This window comes from Coregonus clupeaformis, chromosome 7 (assembly GCF_020615455.1).
Source record: "Coregonus clupeaformis isolate EN_2021a chromosome 7, ASM2061545v1, whole genome shotgun sequence".
NCBI classification, from domain to species: Eukaryota; Metazoa; Chordata; class Actinopteri; order Salmoniformes; family Salmonidae; genus Coregonus; species Coregonus clupeaformis.
Window position 1 is genome coordinate 20345534 of NC_059198.1, and position 22314 is coordinate 20367847.

At 43.7% G+C, this 22314-nt stretch overlaps 1 protein-coding gene across 2 annotated transcripts in view; it reads right to left on the minus strand.

Annotated features, from left to right (window-relative positions):
* Positions 1-22314, minus strand: part of lmbr1 (limb development membrane protein 1) — a 62631-nt gene that overhangs the window by 38079 nt on the left and 2238 nt on the right. For both annotated transcript variants that reach the window (XM_041881087.2, XM_041881086.2), the window contains exons 2-5: positions 7728-7800; positions 6593-6632; positions 5055-5194; positions 3935-4038 (exon numbers count right to left, since the gene is read on the minus strand). In XM_041881087.2, coding sequence (XP_041737021.1) covers positions 3935-4038; positions 5055-5194; positions 6593-6632; positions 7728-7800 — 357 coding nt within the window. The remainder of the gene's footprint in view (positions 1-3934; positions 4039-5054; positions 5195-6592; positions 6633-7727; positions 7801-22314) is intronic.

Below are 22314 nucleotides of genomic sequence, written 5' to 3' on the forward strand. Positions count from 1 at the left end.
GGCCGAGGGAGGTTGACAGTTCTTTTGTGTTTCTTCCATTTGCGAATAATCGCACCAACTGTTGTCACCTTCTCACCAAGCTGCTTGGCGATGGTCTTGTAGCCCATTCCAGCCTTGTGTAGGGCTACAATCTTGTCCCTGACATCCTTGGAGAGCTCTTTAGTCTTGGACATGGTGGAGAGTTTGTAATCTGATTGATTGCTTCTGTGGACAGGTGTCTTTTATACAGGTAACAAACTGAGATTAGGAGCACTCCCTTTCAGCTCGTTACCTGTATAAAAGACACCTGGGAGCCAGAAATCTTTCTGATTGAGAGGGGGTTAAATACTTATTTCCCTCATTAAAATGCAAATCCATTTATAAAAAAATTTACATGCGTTTTTCTGGATTTTGTTGTTGTTATTCTGTCTCTCACTGTTCAAATAAACCTACCATTAAAATTATAGACTGATCATTTCTTTGTCAGTGGGCAAACGTACAAAATCAGCAGGGGATCAAATACTTTTTTCCCTCACTGTATGTTGTCTTCAAGTCACATATATTTATTTTCTAAGCTATAGCACAATATTTTACATAAAGCGGGTTTTTAAAGGACCAAATAGTAGTCTGCTTCGTGTTTAAATTTTTGCCATGGAAAAAAATATTGCGATACTGGTATCGTCACAGCCCTCCTATATAGTGCACTACTTTTGAACGTAACCTAAGTCGGAATGGTCCAACATACAAATATTGACCGACCGTCATCATAACAATGCTAGCTACTGGTGGTGCATACCAGGGGTTGTAACCGGTTCAGGGAACAGAACAGAAAACCGGAAAATTATATTTTTAGAGGAACAGAATCAGAACCGGGAACGAAAGTGATCTACAGTTTTCCAGAACAGAACCATTATTTTAAAAGCATGGGAAGCAGTTAATAGTGTTATTTTACATTCCAGGCATTTTTTTCAGTCCCACAAAAAAACGCTACAAGGGCTATGCAAAGTCCTAACTCTGTCACTCAGAAACGTATTCCAGTGTCTGCCTGCCATCTGAAAATCTTTGCCAGTGTGTGTGTGTGCGTAGGCAACCTGCCCCCTCCAAAGCGTAGGCTACTGTAACCGACAAGCGTTATTCAGAAATGTAGGGAGAGATTTTTTAATTAGAGAAGAATTGATTCACTTTTTCAATGCTAGTTACGGATACTATAGTTCTCATGTTTCACATTGGGTTTATTAAGCACAAAAAGGTAAGACGTGTTTTTAATTCTGGTGCCGCTCTGCGCACACACAAGCTTGCTAGCTAGCTAGATCTGGTCCAATGTTAAGCCGACTCGTGGAAGTTCAGACATTCAAAGTTCCTCCATAGAAGCCGGTCATGGCTAAAAGGGTTCCAGCGTTTGTATGAATTTACTTTTTGTAGCAGGTTTGGGAGAACTTAGGCAACAGGTTAGGAGAATTAACTTGGCAGGTTAGGATAATTCGGTTAAGGTTAGGAAAAGGGTTAACAATTTATTTTATTTTTGTATCAACTTGACGTAAATTTGACAAAAGCTGGTTCCCATCTAGACATGACCATAGAAGCCGCTCAAGCCAAGCCTCCTCCTCCACCCTCTGTCCCTTACCCGAACAATTTCAGTCAAATCTCGCACCCTACAATTGTCTGTCCATCGCGCATGTAAACAACTATAGCTTGCCCGCTCCAAAACAAGCTGCTCTATCAGAACTGATTAGCGAAGTAATTTAATATTGAGCTAATGTAAAATAATCTACGATTTCAGAGGTTTAAAAAGGAACGATATAAACCTGTACTTTTTGGGGGTTTGAACCAGTTCAGAACTTTATTTTGCAGGTCGACAGTGGAACGAAACAAATAAATTAATACAAATGGTTCTGTTCAGAACAAAACAATTGGAAAATAATTTTGTGCATACACAAAAGTCGCTTTTCCCTCCACACAAGAGGGATATTTGACTAAAAGATAAATGTTGTTCATATCCCCAAAAAACACATAAAAAAATGTAACATCCCAAAAAACGTAATATCTGAGAAACATAGTCAAAATGTGAAGATAAAAACCCTGTTTGAATTAAAGCCTAAATGATCTGGCCCTAAAAGGTAACCCTTCATCATAAAATAGAGCTGGTCTAATATCTCTTTATAAGTGTGAGGTGATGACTGGCTGGCACACAGGCTGCAGCGTAAATGGGTTTCTGGGGTAAGACCAGGAGCCAAAACACGCACGAAAATGGAATGTAAATGTAAAAACGCTCAACTATAAGGTGACAATTAAAATCTGCTACTTCTCTGCAATGAATTTAAAAGCATTTTGCAACCATTAGTAATGAAAAGTTTCAGCTAAGATTTGAGAAAGTCAGCCAGAGAGAGTAAGAGAGGTATAAGGTTAATGTGGAGTATTTTATGTTGGTGAATAAAGTTAGTTCATACCCACATTTCGACCATAAGTCACTTCGATCCATCCACAATTTAGACAATCTGAAAGACTGTTAATCACCCGGGCAGCAGAACCTCTGAAGAGTGAGCTAATAAAAAAGCATAGAGATTTTGATCTCGATTCAACTCTGAGAACTTTAGTGCCCTCATCAAAACTAAACAAAGCCACATGAAAAGCCTGACTTAAACCGTTACCAGTTAAATTCATCATTCACTTCATTTCCGCAGTCGAAGGGACTTTTCAGTGGAGTAACATTATGGCCACATAAACCCCTGAGATCTAATACTCAGTCTCTAATACTGTTATTGGGAGGGCTAATATCACATTATAAAAACTTAAAATCAGGCTTTCATGTCATCCTGTGGTTGGTCTGTTGAGTGACTCAGCGGGGTGCTTTATTCGGCCAAATGAGAGCAGTCGGGTCCGAACCCTTTCCTCTGTTCTCCACACACACACACACAAATATACCTGGATGTGTAGCCAACATTAAGCAGTGCTTCCTCTCAGAAAATGTATGGACGATCAGTAGCAAGAAACAGTCAAGAAGTTCAAAATGAAGGAGTACAAAAGCATAAAGTGACAGAGGCCGGTGTGTTCCACTTCCTAGCCAACCTGGACTTTATTACAAGAAATCCAACCGAAACAAATTAGCAGCAGGGCCCCAAAAAAACAGGGCTGTAAACTACAGTAAGAGACTAATTTTTATGTAAGTTTGCCAGGAGGAACATAAACCAGAAGGGGTTCAAAATGTGACACAGGATAGAGGTATTAAAAGTAAATCTTCCCCCCTCTTTTTCGGCTCTATTGTGCTGTCATGTTGTTCCGTCTTTATGGACTCGCAGAACACGGGACCCAGACTCTTTTCGGGGTAATTAATTAAACGAGGAAGTTCACTGAGCCTTACAACTCGATTATTAGGCTGTCCTTTTGAAGTTTTATTTTAGGGCAGATGAGGGAGGCCGAATCAGGCCCTAAATCACGGGGGCCGATGCCGTGGTGTTGAACTGTTTGCAGCGTCTGGCTTATTGGAATGGCTTGTCAGGATGTGGCGGCCGCCGAAGACCAGATTGTCGTCGTTTCATGGTTAATGAGGTTTTTGCGGTCGCAGTTACGGTCAACTGATGAGAGTCAGAGAGTAATGACCAGGCACCTGCTGCTGCCACTAGACATCCCCTCAAATCAGACAGACAGAGACAGACAGAATGTAAACAGCAATTGATAGAGATTCTTAAACAATGAAAGACAGGGCAAAGAAAATAGATGGAAACTATCTACTCTGCAACCTGCTCTGCATATGACAGTCGACTCAATAGCCATAATCATTAAGATTAATGAAAATGGTGTAGTTCTTATATGGCACAGTGGACAATTTCAAAACAGTTGTATGACAACACTGGAGAAATCAATCACAAAAGATCAAGAGTTCATCAATACTACAAGAGCACGTTAACACCAAAATACATAGGTTTTAGCGAGGTGTTAGCAACCATGCATTTTGTACCTTTTTTGATCCAGCAAATCCCTCGGACTCCAGAAAGAAATAGGCAAAGGGCATCAGGACGAAGAGGCAGAGATTGGAGAAGAGTGACATCAGATTCCACAGGCCTGTATGGGCAACATTCCAGCTAGTCATTATTAATTTAACAATCAATCTTTCAAGACTGTCACCGAGCAAAATACAACATGACAGAAATCACAACTTACAATAAAACACATCCTCAGACCTCAGCAGTATCCTAAATGCCACCCTATTCTCTACATAGTGCACTAGTTTTGACCAGGGCCCAAAGGGTATGTAGTGCAATATATAGGGAATAGGGTACCATTTGGGACCTATCTCTAGTCATGAGAAAGAGTTGCTTTGGATAGATAGAAAGCACAGTTGTGTCCACTGGCCACAATCTATTCCTGCAGTCATCTGCAAAACCATGGACTCTGATGCCCCCTTGTGGCTGGAAATCAGTATGTTTTTACTACTTTGGTCTTCTAGAGCTATAGGTGTGCAGACCTTTGTTCTAGGAAAGCACTATCACACCTGTTTCAGCTAATGATATGTTGATTACTTGAGTCAGGTGTGCAGAATCAGATGCAGGGCACCCTGTAGGCCACCGGGACTGAGGTTGGTGTCTACTACCGTTGGGGTCATGTTTTAGGCAAACTTTGCAGTCATGCACGAATATAAATTAGGTCTAGACTAATGTAAAGTTCTCTGATAGACCACCAGGTTCTATCCTAAATGGCACCCTATTCCCTTTGAAGTGCACTTCTTTTGACGAGGGCCCATAGGGCTCTGGTCAAAAGTACTGCACTTCACAGGGAATAGGATGTCATTTAGGACGCATCCCACCAGTTTCTGAGGGAAACAGATCTTTGTGACTGGATGTATAAAAGAAGTGATTATGTTATGTTACATGTGGTTAAGTGAACCAAAAGCACTCAAAAACACAAAGGAAGTCAATCCACATTAAATCTGCATCCCAAATGGCAACCTATATTCCCTACACAATGCAATACTTTTGACCAGAACCCTATTGGGCCCTGGTCAAAAGTAGTGTACTATATAGGGAATATAGGGTGGCATTTGGGACGCATCCAAACAAATAGGATGAAATGTGAATGACCATGGATGAGGGAGCCATTGAGCCACTGAATGTAGTAGTTTTGGGGGAAGGAGAGCAGGATCTCATTGCTGATGATTGAGAAAGGCAGGAGGAGGACAGCCCCACCCGACACGGCCAGGGTGAAGGTGCACAGGTACAGTCTGTGGGGAGGAGCGGATATGCACACAAAGAAAAAGAGAGAGAGAGAGCGAGAGAGAGAGAGGGGGGGGGGACTAATACATTAATTATATATATACCCATTGATTCTTGAAGAATATAACTCATCAGTTTAGTACAACTGTCAATATAAGCTTGTTTTACTCCAATGTTTGTAAGCAATGTAAACAAACACTGTATAGACACTTTCTTGCAATTAAGAATTCTAGCTTTTAGGAATTGTTAAGAAATGACACGTATCGTAGTATTTATTCATATAAGAATGCACGCATGACTGTAAGTCGCTTTGGATAAAAGCATCTGCTAAATGGCATATTATTATTATATTATTATAAGAATGTCAGTGTCACAGCTCAACACATCAGCATTCAAATACATACAATGACGACATTCATGCAGCAGGCTAGGAATCATGACAAAATTGTATTACTCAAGTATAACTGTAGGCCAACTGTCATTTAAGGATTAGTGTTAGATTACACGTTGCATTAATAGAGAATCTGCCTATACAGTGCGACAGGGATTAATAATAAGGGAATTAAGTTGTTTAGTGTCACAGGTTGCATCCCAAATGGCACCATATCCCCTATATAGTGGCCTACTTTTGACCAGATCCCTATGGGACCTAGTTAAAAGTAGTACACAGCACTACATAGGGAATAGGTTTGCATTTGGGACGCACCACAGTCGACCACTTAACTTAAATACTAGTGGAGCAGATGGCCACTTCAGTGTCTATGAGCTAAATGTCAATATGACCCTCTCCACCCATACAACATGGCATCCCAGCAGAGCAGGGGCATGGGCTGGAGGTTGCCAGATTCTGCTGCCCAGAGGACTACACCATCTGCTCTGGTCCTCCGTGGGAAGTGGGCAAGGTCACCACTTTGATATATGGCTCGAGAATCTAATTAATTTAAAATGCTACAGCATTTACTTGGCTCAGCCATTTCCCCTCGCAATATCACCGTCAGCTGGACCAAAGAGGACAAATGACAAAGTGGGCCGCAAACATATGGCCACGTAAAGGCCATTGTTATTGCTTTATTACCAGAGTTGTGTTAGGCCCTGTGTGCAGTGGTGCGTGCAATGTGAACAACAAGTCACATCAGCCATTCAAACCAAGACAGGCTACACTATTGTTTCCTAAAACCGGTCTGCGTGACCCTCAGCCATTCCACATATTTGATCTATTCCAACACTAGCACACCTGATTCATCAAATCAGGACTTACTGATTAGTTGGCTAGTTGAATCAGGTGGTACTTGGAATATATCAAATATGTGGAATGGCTGAGGGTCACGCAGATCGGTTCAGGAAACACTGAGATACTAGAAGTAAGGTTATTGCTTAACAGCTTTATTGAAAGTAGTTCCACTCACGATATTCTGTTGACGACAGCATCTTCGTCCTCCTGGTCATCTGAGGGAGAGGAAACCACTTAGTCACAGCACGTACAGCAAGTGAACCCTACAGAGACAACCAAGGGCCTCTTGGGACTACAAACCCCATGTTGCCTTGTTCAAATCCCAGATCGTACTACAATTAATGTATCAATGTACCTTAGGGAGTCCCTTTTTCCTACGGTCCTAGTCTACGGGCCACTACCAAAAGGCTTAATATTCTCTATATAGTGCACTACTTTTGACCAGGGTCCATAGGGCCTATGTAGGGAATAGGGTGCCATTTGGGATACATTTACCCACTGTACTGTGGCCACCTGTGTGCAGAGAAAAGAACAACCTAGATTTTCTGGGCACAACAATCCCCAGAGGATCTTTGAAGTGGTCTACTTTTAAAGGAGCATCGAGAAACCAGGGTGACCTGGACATTCCACATTCGTCCAAGAACAATGTGACACTTTAGTTAATGATGCCTAAATAGAGTAATTCTTATTTGATTCTTCCATATAGTCAGACTTGCAGTTAGGCTAGCTATGGGCCATTTCTATGCATGATTATGGACCATCTGTTTATACTATCAACACATTTCAATGTGGATGTGAGGTCATTATTTTCATTGCATGTAACATTATATGGAAAGCCATATACTTTCATCTTGAGAGAATTATTTCCCTCTGAATGAATATCAAGAGTGATTGCATTTCCAGTAGTGGACAGCAAACGCATCGGAAGTTCGATCAAATGTACATGCATTTTCACCAGGTACGAGTCTCATAGTTTAATATTCTGGGTTGAGGATATGTCATTCTGTCAGTCAGATGCAGGTCAGCTCCTCCTTACTAATTGACCATGAGGTGTGTCTGTAATGTATGCTACATAGTCATATACAGCCCATCTACAGTCTTTACACGTGAGGGTCTATGTGCAAACACACCGTGAACAAAAGACAGAGCTTTGCAATATTTGCTGTGAAAACAATGGGACTATGTGTGCGCATCTCAGGTGTGCAAGTATTACATAGAAACTATTTTTGATAGATGTAAAGTTGGTACCGCAGCATGTTTTGGTATTTCCAGTACAATATTCACCATAAAAACAGAACATGACTACTAACCTGTTTTCCTCTTGTACCTGGTGATGATGCAATACGACACAATGTAGAGTACTGCAAACAGTAGGAAACATATCTGAAAAGACAAACAAAAATTATTGTAGACACTTATAAAACTGCTGCAGTGTATATACATTATCAATGTTAAAATATCTGGCATTATGTTGACGTGAACACATAACACAATTTGATACACTTATTAGCCTCCCCTATAGACAAGGGCAGCATCCAAAATGGCTACCTATTCCCATAGGGCTCTGGTAAAAAGTAGTACATTCCATAGGCAATAGGGTGCCATTTTGGAATCAGATATGGTACTATGACATTTACTCTACTAATATAATAAACATGCGATACATGGTCTATGACAGCAAGTGTGCTAGGATATGCATCATTGCCGTCATGTACTGTATACATGGAGTTATTTCCTTAGGACAGCTATGATTGATGGAAGTTGGGATGGTTGCCTGGATGGATACCAATCATGCATGTAGCCTTGATCAGGTTACAGACAAACCCCCCAAAGGCCTCTCTCAAGTCTAGGTGATTCACTCCTACAGGGAACGAATAGCCTGGGTGGGAGGGTGCCGACGCTGTTGCTACCTATAATTCAACAACACCTCGCCTTGTTTAATGAATACATGCCAAGTCTACATCTCAGAGAAGGAGTGCTGGTGTAGGATCAGGTCCCCCTGTCCATGTGATCTTATTCCATTATGATCGAAAAGTTGAAACTTTTCCTAGGTCAGTACTCCTAGTCTGAGACACTTTATGAATCAGGTTACAGGCTACACCACATCCAAAGCAAATTGTGTAAACAGAATAGTTGCAACTGATGTCGAAAGCAGATCTTACTTCACATATATTGTTCCTGTAAAAAGGCCCTAAGACAGGGCTAAACCATAAGTCATCATAGTTTGACATGAGATAGGCCTACAATTCAAATTTGAACTAAAGCCACAAACTAGGCTACTTCATTAATTAGTCTACATGCAGCCTGATCTGGAATTAGGCGGTCTAACAACGACTGTATTAATTTTTCAGAGTGCCATTCCAAAACCCTGGTCCTCAGAGCCCCAGTATTGACAGAAATATCCCACATTCCCCTTCGGACGGTGGGACAGACAGCAACTAGGCCTAATGTTAGAACCATCCTCTGCAGCAGCAGCACTGTGAGAACCATCTCCAGTCTCTACATTACACAACACATGAGGAAACATGAGTCAGCTAGAGTGCAGGCAGACAAGACACATTCTATCTGGCTAAAGTGTGCATAGACAAAGAATGGCTCTCAAAAATAATAATACACAACATTCTCAACCAGACGACAACAGACCAGAAAAACTGTCAAAAGGAGAGAGCAGCAACACCTCCAAACCACTCTTAAAAAACTTCAGGGCCCGTATCCACAAAGCATCTCAGAGTAGGAATGCTGATATAATCTTCTTAATTATGATCTAAAACAGGGATGGGCAGCTGGTAGTCCGTGGGCCGCCCCCCTTTGGTAAGCCCACAGATCAATTCCTCACCCCCCCCAATTTTTTTTTTCTACAAATACAAAATAAATAGGAACTCAGTTGGGGTCTCAACTTACAGTTGAGAGTTATAATAGTATAATAGACAAGGTGCACTTTCAAAATTTGGTGCATCAGCAGTTTGTCTCTTGTTATCTCAGTCACTGACAGTCATTGACAGCAAATAGTCCAGGTAGCCATTTGATTAGCTGTTCAGGAGTCTTATGGCCTGTTAAGAAGCCTTTTGGACCTAGACTTGCCGCTCCGGTACCACTTGCCGTGCGGTAGCAGAGAGAACAGTCTATGACTAGGGTTACTGGAGTCTTTGACAATTTTTAGGGCCTTCCTCTGACACCGCCTGGTATAGAGGTCCTGGATGGCAGGAAGCTTGGCCCCAGTGATGTACTGGGCCGTACGCACTACCCTATGTAGTGCCTTGCGGTCGGAGGCCGAGCAGTTGCCATACCAGGCAGTGATGCAACCAGTCAGGATGCTCTCGATGGTGCAGCTGTAGAACTTTTTGAGGATCTGAGGACCCATGCCAAATCTTTTCAGTCTCCTGAGGGGGAATAGGCTTTGTCGTGCCCTCTTCACGACTGCCTTGGTGTGTTTGGACCATGATAGTTTGTTGGTGATGTGGACACCAAGGAACTTGAAGCTCTCAACCTGCTCCACTACAGCCCCGTCAATGAGAATGGGGTCGTGCTCGGTTCTCCTTTTCCTGTAGTCTACAATCATCTCCTTTGTCTTGATCACGTTGAGGGAGAGGTTGTTATCCTGGCACCACACGGCCAGGTCTCTGACCTCCTCCCTATAGGCTGTCTCATCGTTGTCGGTGATAAGGCCTGCAACTATTGTGTCATCTGCAAACTTAATGATGGTGTTGGAGTGCGCTTGGCCATGCAGTCATGGGTGAACAGGGAGTACAGGAGGGGACTGAGCACGCACCCCTGAGGGGCCCCCGTGTTGAGGATCAGTGTGGTATATGTGTTGTTACCTACCCTTACCACCTGGGGGCGGCCCGTCAGGAAGTCCAGGATCCAGTTGCAGAGGGGAGGGGTTTAGTCCCAGGGTCCTTAGCTTAGTGATGAGCTTTGAGATGTAGTCAATGATTAGCATTCTCACGTTGGTGTTCCTTTTGTCCAAGTGGTACAGGGCAGTGTGGAGTGCAATAGAGATTGCATCATCTGTGGATCTGTTGGGGCGGTATGCAAATTGGAGTGGGTCTAGGATTTCTGGGATAATGGTGTTGATGTGAGCCATGACCAGCCTTTCAAAGCACTTCATGGCTACAGACGTGAGTGCTACGGGTCGGTAGTCATTTAGGAAGGTTACCTTAGTGTTCCTGGACACACAGACTATGGTGGTCTGCTTGAAACATGTTGGTATTACAGACTCTGTCAGGGACAGGTTGAAAATGTCAGTGAAGACACTTGCCAGTTGGTCAGCACATGCTCGGAGTACACGTCCTGGTAATCTGTCTGGCCCTGCGGTCTTGTGAATGTTGACCTGTTTAAAGGTCTTACTCACATCAGCTACAGAGAGAGTGATCACACGGTTGTCCGGAACAGCTAATGCTCTCACGCATGCTTCAGTGTTGCTTGCCTCGAAGCGAGCATAGAAGTGATTTAGCTCGTCTGATAGGCTCGTGTCACTGGGCAGCTCGCGGCTGTGCTTTCCTTTGTAGTCTGTAATAGTTTGCCAGCCTTGCCACAGCCGATGAGCGTCGGAGCCGGTGTAGTACGATTCAATCTTAGTCCTGTATTGACGCTTTGTCAGTTTGATGGTTCGTCAGAGGGCATAGTGGAATTTCTTATAAGCGTCCGGGTTAGAGTCCCGCTCCATGAAAGCGGCAGCTCTACCCTTTAGCTCAGTGCGGATGTTGCCTGTAATCCATGGCTTCTGGTTGGGGTATGTACGTACGGTCACTGTGGGGACGATGCACTTTTGATGAAGCCAGTGACTGATGTGGTGTACTCCTCAATGCCATTGGAAGAATCCCGGAACATATTCCAGTCTGTGCTAGCAAAACAGTCCTGTAGCTTAGCATCTGCGTCATCTGACCACTGGTACTTCCTGCTTTAGTTTTTGCTTGTAAGCAGGAATCAGGAGGATGGAATTATGGTCAGATTTGCCAAATGGAGGGCGAGGGAGAGCTTTGTACGCAGCTCTGTGTGTGGAGTAAAGGTGGTCTAGAGTTTTCTTCCTCTGGTTGCACATTTAACATGCTGGTAGAAATGAGGTAAAACGGATTTAAGTTTCCCCGGCCACTAGGAGCGCCGCCTCTGGATGAGCATTTTCTTGTTTGCTTATGACCTTATTCAGCTCGTTGAGTGCGGTCTTAGTGCCAACAGCGGCCCCTCATGATGAGTTCTGATTTTGTGTGTCCCCCACCCCCATCAAAGTCACCCATCCATGATCTGACACTTAAAACTGATCCTAGTTTAGCACTACTACTCTGAGAGGCTTTGTGGATACGGCCTGGATAGGAGTTGTGGTGGATGTCTGACTGTGCTCAGGAGTGACAGGACCGAGCAGTGTGTTTATGTCCAGAGAGGGAGAACCTGGAGGTGGTTGATGGTGATAAACTGATAAGTCTGTTTTAGGGGAGATAAGAGCAAAGGCCTATAACAAAGCCTACTTTTATTAGCATCAAATTGCACCACTGTCTATTTAGGCCCCCATCTCAAAATGTTCTTCCTCAGAATACTTAGCTTCTTTTTAACAATAGGCTCACTAGTTTAGTCATATTCTAACCCCACCATCCTAGCCTACATCCTCTCCTGCAGGCTTTCTACAGACATTGGTTCATGACAGGCAGCGCATTGTTGCCCGGCGTCTACCTGGTTGGTGTTTTGCATGATTCATGTATCTACTGCCATTATTTGCATGACTCAGTGGACGTACTGATAAAGCCAAACAGTCATGGCGTTTTGGATACCCATTCTTTTCGGCTTGCGTGTCAATGTAGACTTGTTAAGAGTGCGTGAAGGGCAATAGCTAATCTAGCATTTCACACCTTTATGATACACTACATGACCAAAAGTATGTGGACACCAGTTCGTTGAACATCTCTTCCAAAATCATGGGCATTAATATGGAGTTGGTCCCCCCTTTGATGCTATAACAGCCTCCACTCTTATGGGAAGGCTTTCCACTAGATGTTGTAACATTGCTGCAGGGACTTGCTTCCATTCAGCCACAAGAGCATTAGTGAGGTCGGCCACTGATGTTGGGCGATTAGGCCTGGCTTGCAGTCGACGTTCCAATTAATCCCAAAGGTGTTCAATGGGGTTGAGGTCAGGGCTCTGTGCAGGCCAGTCATGTTCTTCCACACCAATCTCAACAAACCATTTCTGTATGGACCTCGCTTTGTGCACGGGGGCATTGTCATGCTGAAACAGAAAAGGGCCTTCGCCAAACTGTTGCCAAAAAGTTGGAAGCACAGAATCGTCTAGAATGTCATTGTATGCTGCAGCGTTAAGATCTCCCTTCACTGGAACTAAGGGGCCTACTAGGCCAAACCATGAAAAACAGCCCCAGACCATTATTCCTCATCCACAAAACCTAACAGGTGGCAGGTAGCGTTCTCCTGGCATCCGCCAAACCCAGATTCGTCCGTTGGACTGCCAGATGGTGAAGCATGATTCATCACTCCAGAGAACATGTTTCCACTGCTCCAGAGCCCAATGGCGGCGAGCTTTACACCACTCCAGCCGACGCTTGGCATTCCGCATGGTGATCTTAGGCTTGTGTGCGGCTGCTTGGCCATGGAAACCCAGTTCATGAAGCTCCCGACGAACAGTTATTGTGCTGACGTTGCTTCCAGAGGAAGTTTGGAACTCGGTAGTGAGTGATGCAACCGAGGACAGACTATTTGTACGCGCTACGAGCTTCAGCACTCCGCGGTCCCGTTCTGTGAGCTTGTGTGGCCTGCAACTTCAGCTGCCGTTGTTGCTCCTAGACGTTTTTCCACTTCACAATAACAGCACTTACAGGACCGGGGCAGCTCTAGCAGAGCAGAAATTTGACGAACTGACTTGTTGGAAAGGTGGCATCCTATAATGATGCCACGTTGAAAGTCACTGAGCTCTTCAGTAAGGCCATTCTACTGCCAATGTTTGTCTATGGATATTGCATGGCTGTGTGCTCAATTTTATACACCTGTCAGCAACGGGTGTGGCTGAAATAGCCGAATCCAATCATTTGAAGGGGTGTCACATCCAATGTTCCCTCTAAGCTGTAGCCCCGAGACTGCCGCGCAGCTCCCCTGGGACTGCCGCGCAGAAGAAATATCACACGGAGAGAAGAACGAGATTGAACTTCACTCAACGTTCGAGTTTTCCCTGTTAGTTAACGTTTCCCTTTCCTGTGGCAATTGCGAATCAACACAATTTAGCCACTTTGAACGCAACATACCGAAACAAAACGAACTACCCAAGACTTAGAATGCAAAACTATGTAAGAGATTTTGTTATAGGCAGAACGCATCGGAGTAGGATTATAATGCATTGACAAGCACCACTCAGCCCCTACTCTACACAGAACGGTCCGGCATAACCAATCAGAGCTGCAGTAGGCCTATATACAAATAGACCATTGCCATACAGTGCATTGAGAAAGTATTCAGACCCCTTGACTTTTTCCACTTAGTTACGTTACAGCCTTATTCTAAAATGTATTAAATATAATTTTTCTCTTATCAATCTACACACAATACCCAATAATGACAAAGCGAAAACAGGTTTTTAGAAATTCTTGCAAATATATTGAAAATATGAAACAGAAATACCTTATTTACATAAGTACTCCCTTTGCAATGAGACTCGAAATTCAGCTCAGGTGCATCCTGTTTCCATTTATCATCCTTGAGATGTTTCTACAACTTGATTGGAGTCCACCTGTGGTAAATTCAATTGATTGGACATGATTTGGAAAGGCACACACCTGTCTATATAAGGTCCCACAGTTGACAGTGCATGTCAATTAATTTTTTTTCTCCATCAATCTACACACAATACCCAATAATGACAAAGCAAAAAAAGTTTAGATTTTTTGTGTGCAAATTTATAAAGAAAATAAAAATATCACATTTACATAAGTATTCAGACCTTTTACTCAGTACTTTGTTGAAGCACCTTTGGCAGCAATTACAGCCTCGAGTCTTCTTGGGTATGACGCTACAAGCTTGACACACCTGTATTTGGGAATTTGTCCCATTCTTCTCTGCAGATCCTCTCAAGCTGTCAAGTTGGATGGGGAGCATTGCTGCACAGCTATTTTCAGGTTTCTCCAGAGATGTTCAAGTCCGGGATCTGGCTGGACCACTCAAGGACAGAGACTTGTCCCAAAGCCACTCCTGCGTTGTGTTGGCTGTGTGCTTAGGTCGTTGTTCTGTTGGAAGGTGAACCTTCGCCCCCAGTCTGAGGTCCTGAGTACTCTGGAGCAGGTTTTCATCAAGGATCTCTCTGTACTTTGCTCCGTTCATATTTCCCCTCGATCATGACTAGTCTCCCAGTCCCTGCCGCTGAAAAATATCCCCACAGCATGATGCTGCCACCACCATGCTTCACCGTAGGGATGGTGCAGAGGGTTCCTCCAGACATGATGCTTGGCATTCAGGCCATAGAGTTCAATCTTGGTTTCATCAGACCGAGAATCTTGTTTCTCATGGTCTGATAGTCTTTAGGTGCCTTTTGGCAAACTCCAAGCGGGCTGTCATGTGCCTTTTACTGAGGAGTGGCTTCCGTCTGGCCACTACCATAAAGGCCTGATTGGTGGAGTGCTGCAGATATGGTTGTCCTTCTTGAAGTTTCTCCCATCTCCACACAGGAACTCTGAAACCCGAGTGACCATTGGGTTCTTGGTCACCACCTTGACCAAGGCCCTTCTACCCCGATTGCTCAGGTTGGCCGAGCGGCCAGCTCTAGGAAGAGTCTTGGTTGTTCCAAACTTCTTCCATTTATGAATGATGGAGGCCACTGTGTTCGTGGGGACCTTCGATGCTGCAGACATTTTTTGGTACCCTTCCCCAGATCTGTGCCTCGAGACAATCCTGTCTCGGAGCTCTACGGACAATTCCTTCGACCTCATGGCTTGGTTTTTGTTCTGACATGCGCTGTCAACTGTGGGACCTTATATAGACAGGTGTGTGCCTTTCCAAATCATGTCCAATCAATTGCATTTACCACAGGTGGACTCCCAAGTTGTATAAACATCTCAAGGATGATAAATGGAAACAGGATTCACCTGAGCTGAATTTCGAGTCTCATAGCAAAGGGTCTGAATACTTATGTAAATAAGGTATTTCTGTTTCATATTTTCAATAAATTTGCAAAAATTTCTAAAAACCTGTTTTCGCTTTGTCATTTTGGGGTTTTGTGTAGATTTCTGAGAGAAACAAAATATTTAATCCATTTTAGAATAAGGCTATAACGTAACAAAATGTCAGTAAACGTGCGCTGGAAGTTGCACAACATTCAAGTTTGTGCTCAGCATACCTGAAATTTGCTCAGTGCCCAAAATGATTTTTTGGGGATCATTGGTCACATCCCTAATTCTCAGAGGCAACCCGGAAAAATGTTCAGTCTGCGTGATCAAAACAATCTTGAAGCATAGATTCCGATTGGTCAGACCAACGTTGAACAGACCTTACCACAGCAGCTTTCTGTTTAAGTTTCTTCCTATAGGAGGGGAGGAGCAGAACGGAGGCATGATCTGATTTGACGAAGGGAGGGCCTTGTAGCCGTCCCGGAAGGTAGAGTAGCAATGATCTAGGGTCCATGTTGCGCGTGTAGCACAGGAGAGGTGTTGATTGAATTTCAGTAGCGTTTTCCTCAGATTTCCTTTACTAAAGTCCCCAGCTACAATAAATGCGGCCTCGGGATATGCGGTTTCCAGTTTGCACATAGTCCAGTGTAGTGTTGTCACGACACCAGAATTTTGACTTCGATACCAGGTTTAGTATCACGATTCTTGATACCATCACAATACTCAATACCAAAACGATACCACTACAAAAAAAGAAGGCATATTACCAAAGTCAGAGAATGGCACTTGATCCAGACAGATAAACTCACCTACTGCTCTGTTTAATCGTTGAGCATCTTTTGAGTTCAATATCTTTACATTTGACATTTTTTAGCATATCCATGTATGCATTAATGAACCAAATATACAATCAATGTGACTTTGTTTTTACCAATCTAACTACATAACAACATAATGGTCATCATTTATTTGAATGGTACATTTATATTGATAAAGTGGGAAAATCAAGATGTAGCCTAGGCCCATACACAATACAAGTGAATGCATATTCAATAGGAGTGTGTGCATGCATTGAGTTATTGAGCTTGTTTTGGCAGATTTCATGGGGCTATAGATGACAAAAAATCTGTTTCCCTTTCATTTGAGACTTATTTTATTGTACTGATCAACAACATTTGCATAGAAGTTGCTTATTTTATAAAAGTGCACGCCATCTCTTTAACCAGTAATGACGTCATTCACGAGGCAAGAGGACGGCCCGGAGTCAGTTCGCTTAGGCAATAGATAATATTTTGGAGAGATGTGAGAGAGATTGATTAAGTGAATGAATAAAGTTTTGGTGGCAATCAGCTTTGAAATCAGTATATTTTGCATTATGGTATCACAAAGTACAAGGGTAGTGAATTGATGGTAGCTTCAGCTGTAAGCTAGCAAGAAAAGTTAGCCTACAAAGCTGGAAGCTACCAGTACCTTCTTGTATTGTAAAGTGCTCTATCCTGTATGGACATTGTTTTGCGAACAGTAATTAACAGTTTCAACATTTCTACATGCCACGTCGCATTATTGATTGCGTTAACTTCTATGCAGCATGAGTGGGGACCAAACATGATGCAGCCCAGACTCCCAGTGCAGGCTAAGTTGAGCAGGCACGGTGCTTTCGCCCTACAAGGGGGACATCAGCTGCGCTGATAGACGGAGTTGATCCATGAGACACATGACAGAAGTACCGAAAGTAACAAAAATTATAGTACCGAACCATTTTTCATGTTCTAGTATCAAAAAAGTACAGACATTTCGGTATACCATGCAACACTAGTCCAGTGTAGTTCCTTGAGAGCTGTTACGTGTCGGCTTGGGGGGGAATATACACGGCAGTGATGATGACCAAATAAAATTATCTTGAGAGGTAAAGTGGACTGCATTTGATGGTGAGGTATTCCAGATGGGGAGAACAAAAGGACTTGAGTTCCTGTACGTTACCACAATCACACCATGAGTTGTTAATAGCGAAAGAAACCCCTCCGCCTTTCTTTTTCCCAGAGAATTCTTTCTTCCTGTCTGCACAATGGACGGAGAACCCCGCTGGCTGAATGGACCAAATCAAATCAAGCTTTATTTATATAGCACAAGACATGGAATGGAACACAATGTGCTTCACAGGAAAAAAACTAATAAAAAAACAATGAAAATAAAAGCTGAAATATTTACTACACAACAAACATACGATAAAAAACAAAAGACTGACAAAAACCGAATGACTAAAAAGCACCCTAAGAAAAAGCAGAGCTAAAAATATGCATTTTAAGATCCCTTTTAAATATGTCCACAGTTTCAGCACCCCTCAGGTTCTCCGGCAGGCTATTCCAGATGCTGGGGGCATAATAACTAAAGGCTGACTCTCCATGCCTCTTAGTCCTAGGCTTTGGGATAGTTAAAAGGCCAGTGCCAGAGGACCTGAGGGACCTACTGGGTACATAACTTAAAAGCATGTCTGACATGTATTGGGGTGTAAAATCGTGGATTGATTTAAAAACCAATAGAAGAATCTTAAAATGAATTCTAAAACTCACAGGCAGCCAGTGCAGAGACCTTAAAACCGGCATAATGTGTGCTCTCTGTCTGGTCTTGATCAGTACCCGTGCTGCAGCATTCTGTATGTTTTGCAGTTGACCAATGGCTTTCTTGGGTAGACCAGACAGGAGAGCATTACAGTAGTAAAGCCTGCTTGTAATAAAAGCAGGGATGAGTCTCTCTGTATCAGCCTGAGAGAGAAACGGCCGCATCTTGGCAATGTTCCTCAGGTGGAAAAAAACTATTTAGGTCACATTCCTAATGTGTGATTGGAAATTTAGTTCAGAATCTAAAATAACACCTAGGTTTCTTACCTGGTGTTTTATCTTTATTGCCCGTGAATTAAAATGTGCGGCCAGATTCTCACTGTGCTTTGGCTCCAACAATACAGTGAGGGAAAAAAGTATTTGATCCCCTGCTGATTTTGTACGTTTGCCCACTGACAAAGACATGATCAGTCTATAATTTTAATGGTAGGTTTATTTGAACAGTGAGAGACAGAATAACAACAAAAATATCCAGAAAAACGCATGTCAAAAATGTTATAAATTGATTTGCATTTTAATGAGGGAAATAAGTATTTGACCCCTCTGCAAAAAAATGACTTAGTACTTGGTGGCAAAACCCTTGTTGGCAATCACAGAGGTCAAACGTTTCTTGTAGTTGGCCACCAGGTTTGCACACATCTCAGGAGGGATTGTGTTCCACTCCTCTTTGCAGATCTTCTCCAAGTCATTAAGGTTTCGAGGCTGACGTTTGGCAACTCGAACCTTCAGCTCCCTCCACAGATTTTCTATGGGATTAACGTCTGGAGACTGGCTAGGCCACTCCAGGACCTTAATGTGCTTCTTCTTGAGCCACTCTTTTGTTGCCTTGGCCGTGTGTTTTGGGTCATTGTCATGCTGGAATACCCATCCACGACCCATTTTCAATGCCCTGGCTGAGGGAAGGAGGTTCTCATCCAAGATTTGACGGTACATGGCCCCGTCCATTGTCCCTTTGATGCGGTGAAGTTGTCCTGTCCCCTTAGCAGAAAAACACCCCCAAGGCATAATGTTTTCACCTCCATGTTTGACGGTGGGGATGGTGTTCTTGGGGTCATAGGCAGCATTCCTCCTCCTCCAAACACGGCGAGTTGAGTTGATGCCAAAGAGCTCGATTTTGGTCTCATCTGACCACAACACTTTCATCCAGTTCTCCTCTGAATCATTCAGATGTTCATTGGCAAACTTCAGACGGGCATGTATATGTGCTTTCTTGAGCAGGGGGACCTTGCGGGCGCTGCAGGATTTCAGTCCTTCACGGCGTAGTGTGTTACCAATTGTTTTCTTGGTGACTATGGTCCCAACTGCCTTGAGATCATTGACAAGATCCTCCCGTGTAGTTCTGGGCTGATTCCTCACTGTTCTCATGATCATTACAACTCCACGAGGTGAGATCTTGCATGGAGCCCCAGGCCGAGGGAGATTGACAGTTATTTTGTGTTTCTTCCATTTGCGAATAATCGCACCAACTGTTGTCCCCTTCTCACCATGCTGCTTGGCGATGGTCTTGTAGCCCATTCCAGCCTTGTGTAGGGCTACAATCTTGTCCCTGACATCCTTGGAGAGCTGTTTGGTCTTGGCCATGGTGGAGAGTTTGGAATTTGATTGATTGATTGCTTCTGTGGACAGGTGTCTTTTATACAGGTAACAAACTGAGATTATGAGCACTCCCTTTCAGCTCGTTACCTGTATAAAAGACACCTGGGAGCCAGAAATCTTTCTGATTGAGAGGGGGTTAAATACTTATTTCCCTCATTAAAATGCAAATCCATTTATAAAAAAATTTACATGCGTTTTTCTGGATTTTTTTGTTGTTATTCTGTCTCTCACTGTTCAAATAATCCTACCATTAAAATTATAGACTAATCATTTCTTTGTCAGTGGGCAAACGTACAAAATCAGCAGGGGATCAAATACTTTTTTCCCCTCACTGTAAGTACCTTGGTCTTGTCTTGATTTAGCTGGAGGAAGTTGTGAGCCATCAAAGTATTTAAATCACTAATACAGTCTAATCATTTATCCGTGGAGCTAAAATCCTCTGGTGACACAGCAAGGTAAAGTTGTGCATTGTCTGCATAGTAGTGAAAATCAATGCTGTGCTTCCTGATAACGCTACAAAGTGGTAACATACAGTGCATTCGGAAAGTATTCAGACTCCTTGACTTTTTCCACATTTTGTTACATTACAGCCTCATTCTAAAATGGATAAAAAATTAATAATAAATCTCAATCTACACACACAATACCCCATAATGCCAAAGCAAAAACAGGTTTGTAGAATTTTTTGCAAATGTATAAAATAAAATAAACTGAAATATCCCATTTACATAAGTATTCAGACCCTTTACTCAGTACTTTGTTGAAGCATCTTTGGCAGCGATTACAGCCTCGACTCTCCTTGGTTATGACGCTACAAGCTTGGCACACCTGCATTTGGGGAGTTTCTCCCATTCTTCTCTGCAGATCCTCTCAAGCTCTGTCAGGTTGAATGGGGAGCGTCGTTGCACAGCTATTTTCAGGTCTCTCCAGAAATGTTCGATCGGCTTCGAGTCCAGGCTCTGGCTGGGCCACTCAAGGACATTCAGAGACTTGTCCTGAAGCCACTCCTGTGTTGTCTTGGCTGTGTGCTTAGGGTCGTTGTCCTGTTGGAAGGTGAACCTTAACCCCCCCGCTCTGGAGCAGGTTTTCATGAAGGACCATTCATCTTTCCCTCGATCCTGACTAGTCTCCCAGTCCCTGAAAAACATCCCCACAGCATGATGCTGCCACCACCAAGCGTCACCGTAGGGATGGTGCCAGGTTTCCTCCAGACGTGACGTTTGGAATTCAGGCCAACGAGTTCAATCTTGGTTTCATCTGACCAGATAATCTTGTTTCTCATGGTCTGACAGTCCTTTAGGTGCCTTTTAGCAAACTCCAAGCGGGCTGTCATGTGCCTTTAACTGAGGAGTGGCTTCCGTCTCTCTACCATAAAGGCCTGATTGGTGGAGTGCTGCAGAGATGGTTGTCCTTCTTGAAGTTTCTCCCATCTCCACACAGGAACTCTGGAGCTCTCTCAGAGTGACCATCGGGTTCTTGGTCACCTCCCTGACCAAGGCCCTTCTCCCCCGATTGCTCAGTTTGGCCAGGCGGCCAGCTCTATGAAGAGTCTTTGTGGTTCCAAACTTCTTCCATTTAAGAATGATGGGGGCCACTGTGTTCTTGGGGACCTTCAATGCTGCAGAAACGTTTTGGTACCCCTTCCCCAGAACTGTGCTTCAATTGATTGGACATGATTTGGAAAGGCACACACCTGTCTATATAAGGTCCCACAGTTGACAGTGCATGTCAGAGCAAAAACCAAGCCATGAGGTCGTAGGAATTGTCTGTAGAGTTCTGAGACAGGATTGTGCCGAGGCACAGAAAAGAAAATATCTGCAGCATTGAAGCTCCCCAAGAACACCGTGGCCTCCATCATTCTTAAATGGAAATAGTTTGGAACCACCAAGACTCTTCCTAGAGCTGGCCGCCCGGCCAAACTGAGCAATCGGGGGAGAAGGGCCTTGGTCAGGGAGGTGACCAGGAACCCGATGCTCACTCTGACAGAGCTCCAGAGTTCCTCTGTGGAGATGGGAGAACCTTCCAGAAGGACAACCATCTCTGCAGCACTCCACCAATCAGGCCTTTATGGTAGAGTGGCCAGACGGAAGCCACTCCTCAGTAAAATGCACATGACAGCCCACTTGGAGTTTGTCAAAAGGCACCTAAAGGACTCTTAGACCATGAGAAACAAGATTATCTGGTCTGATGAAACCAATATTGAACTCTTTGGCCTTAATGCCAAGCGTCATGTCTGGAGGAAACCAGGCACCGCTCATCACCTGGCCAATACCATCCCTACGGTGAAGCATGGTGGCAGCATCATGCTGTGGGGATGTTTTTCAGTGGCAGGGACTGGGAGACTAGTCAGGATCGAGTGAAAGATGAACGGCGCAAAGTACAGAGATCCTTGATGAAAACCTGCTCCAGATTGCTCAGGACCTCTGACTGAGATGAAGGTTCACCTTCCGACAGGACAACGACCCTAAGCACAAAGCGAAGACAACGCAGGAGTGGCTTCGGGACAAGTCTCTGAATGTCCTTGAGTGGCCCAGCCAGAGCCCGGACTTGAAGCCGATCTAACATCTCTGGAGAGACCTGAAAATAGCTGCA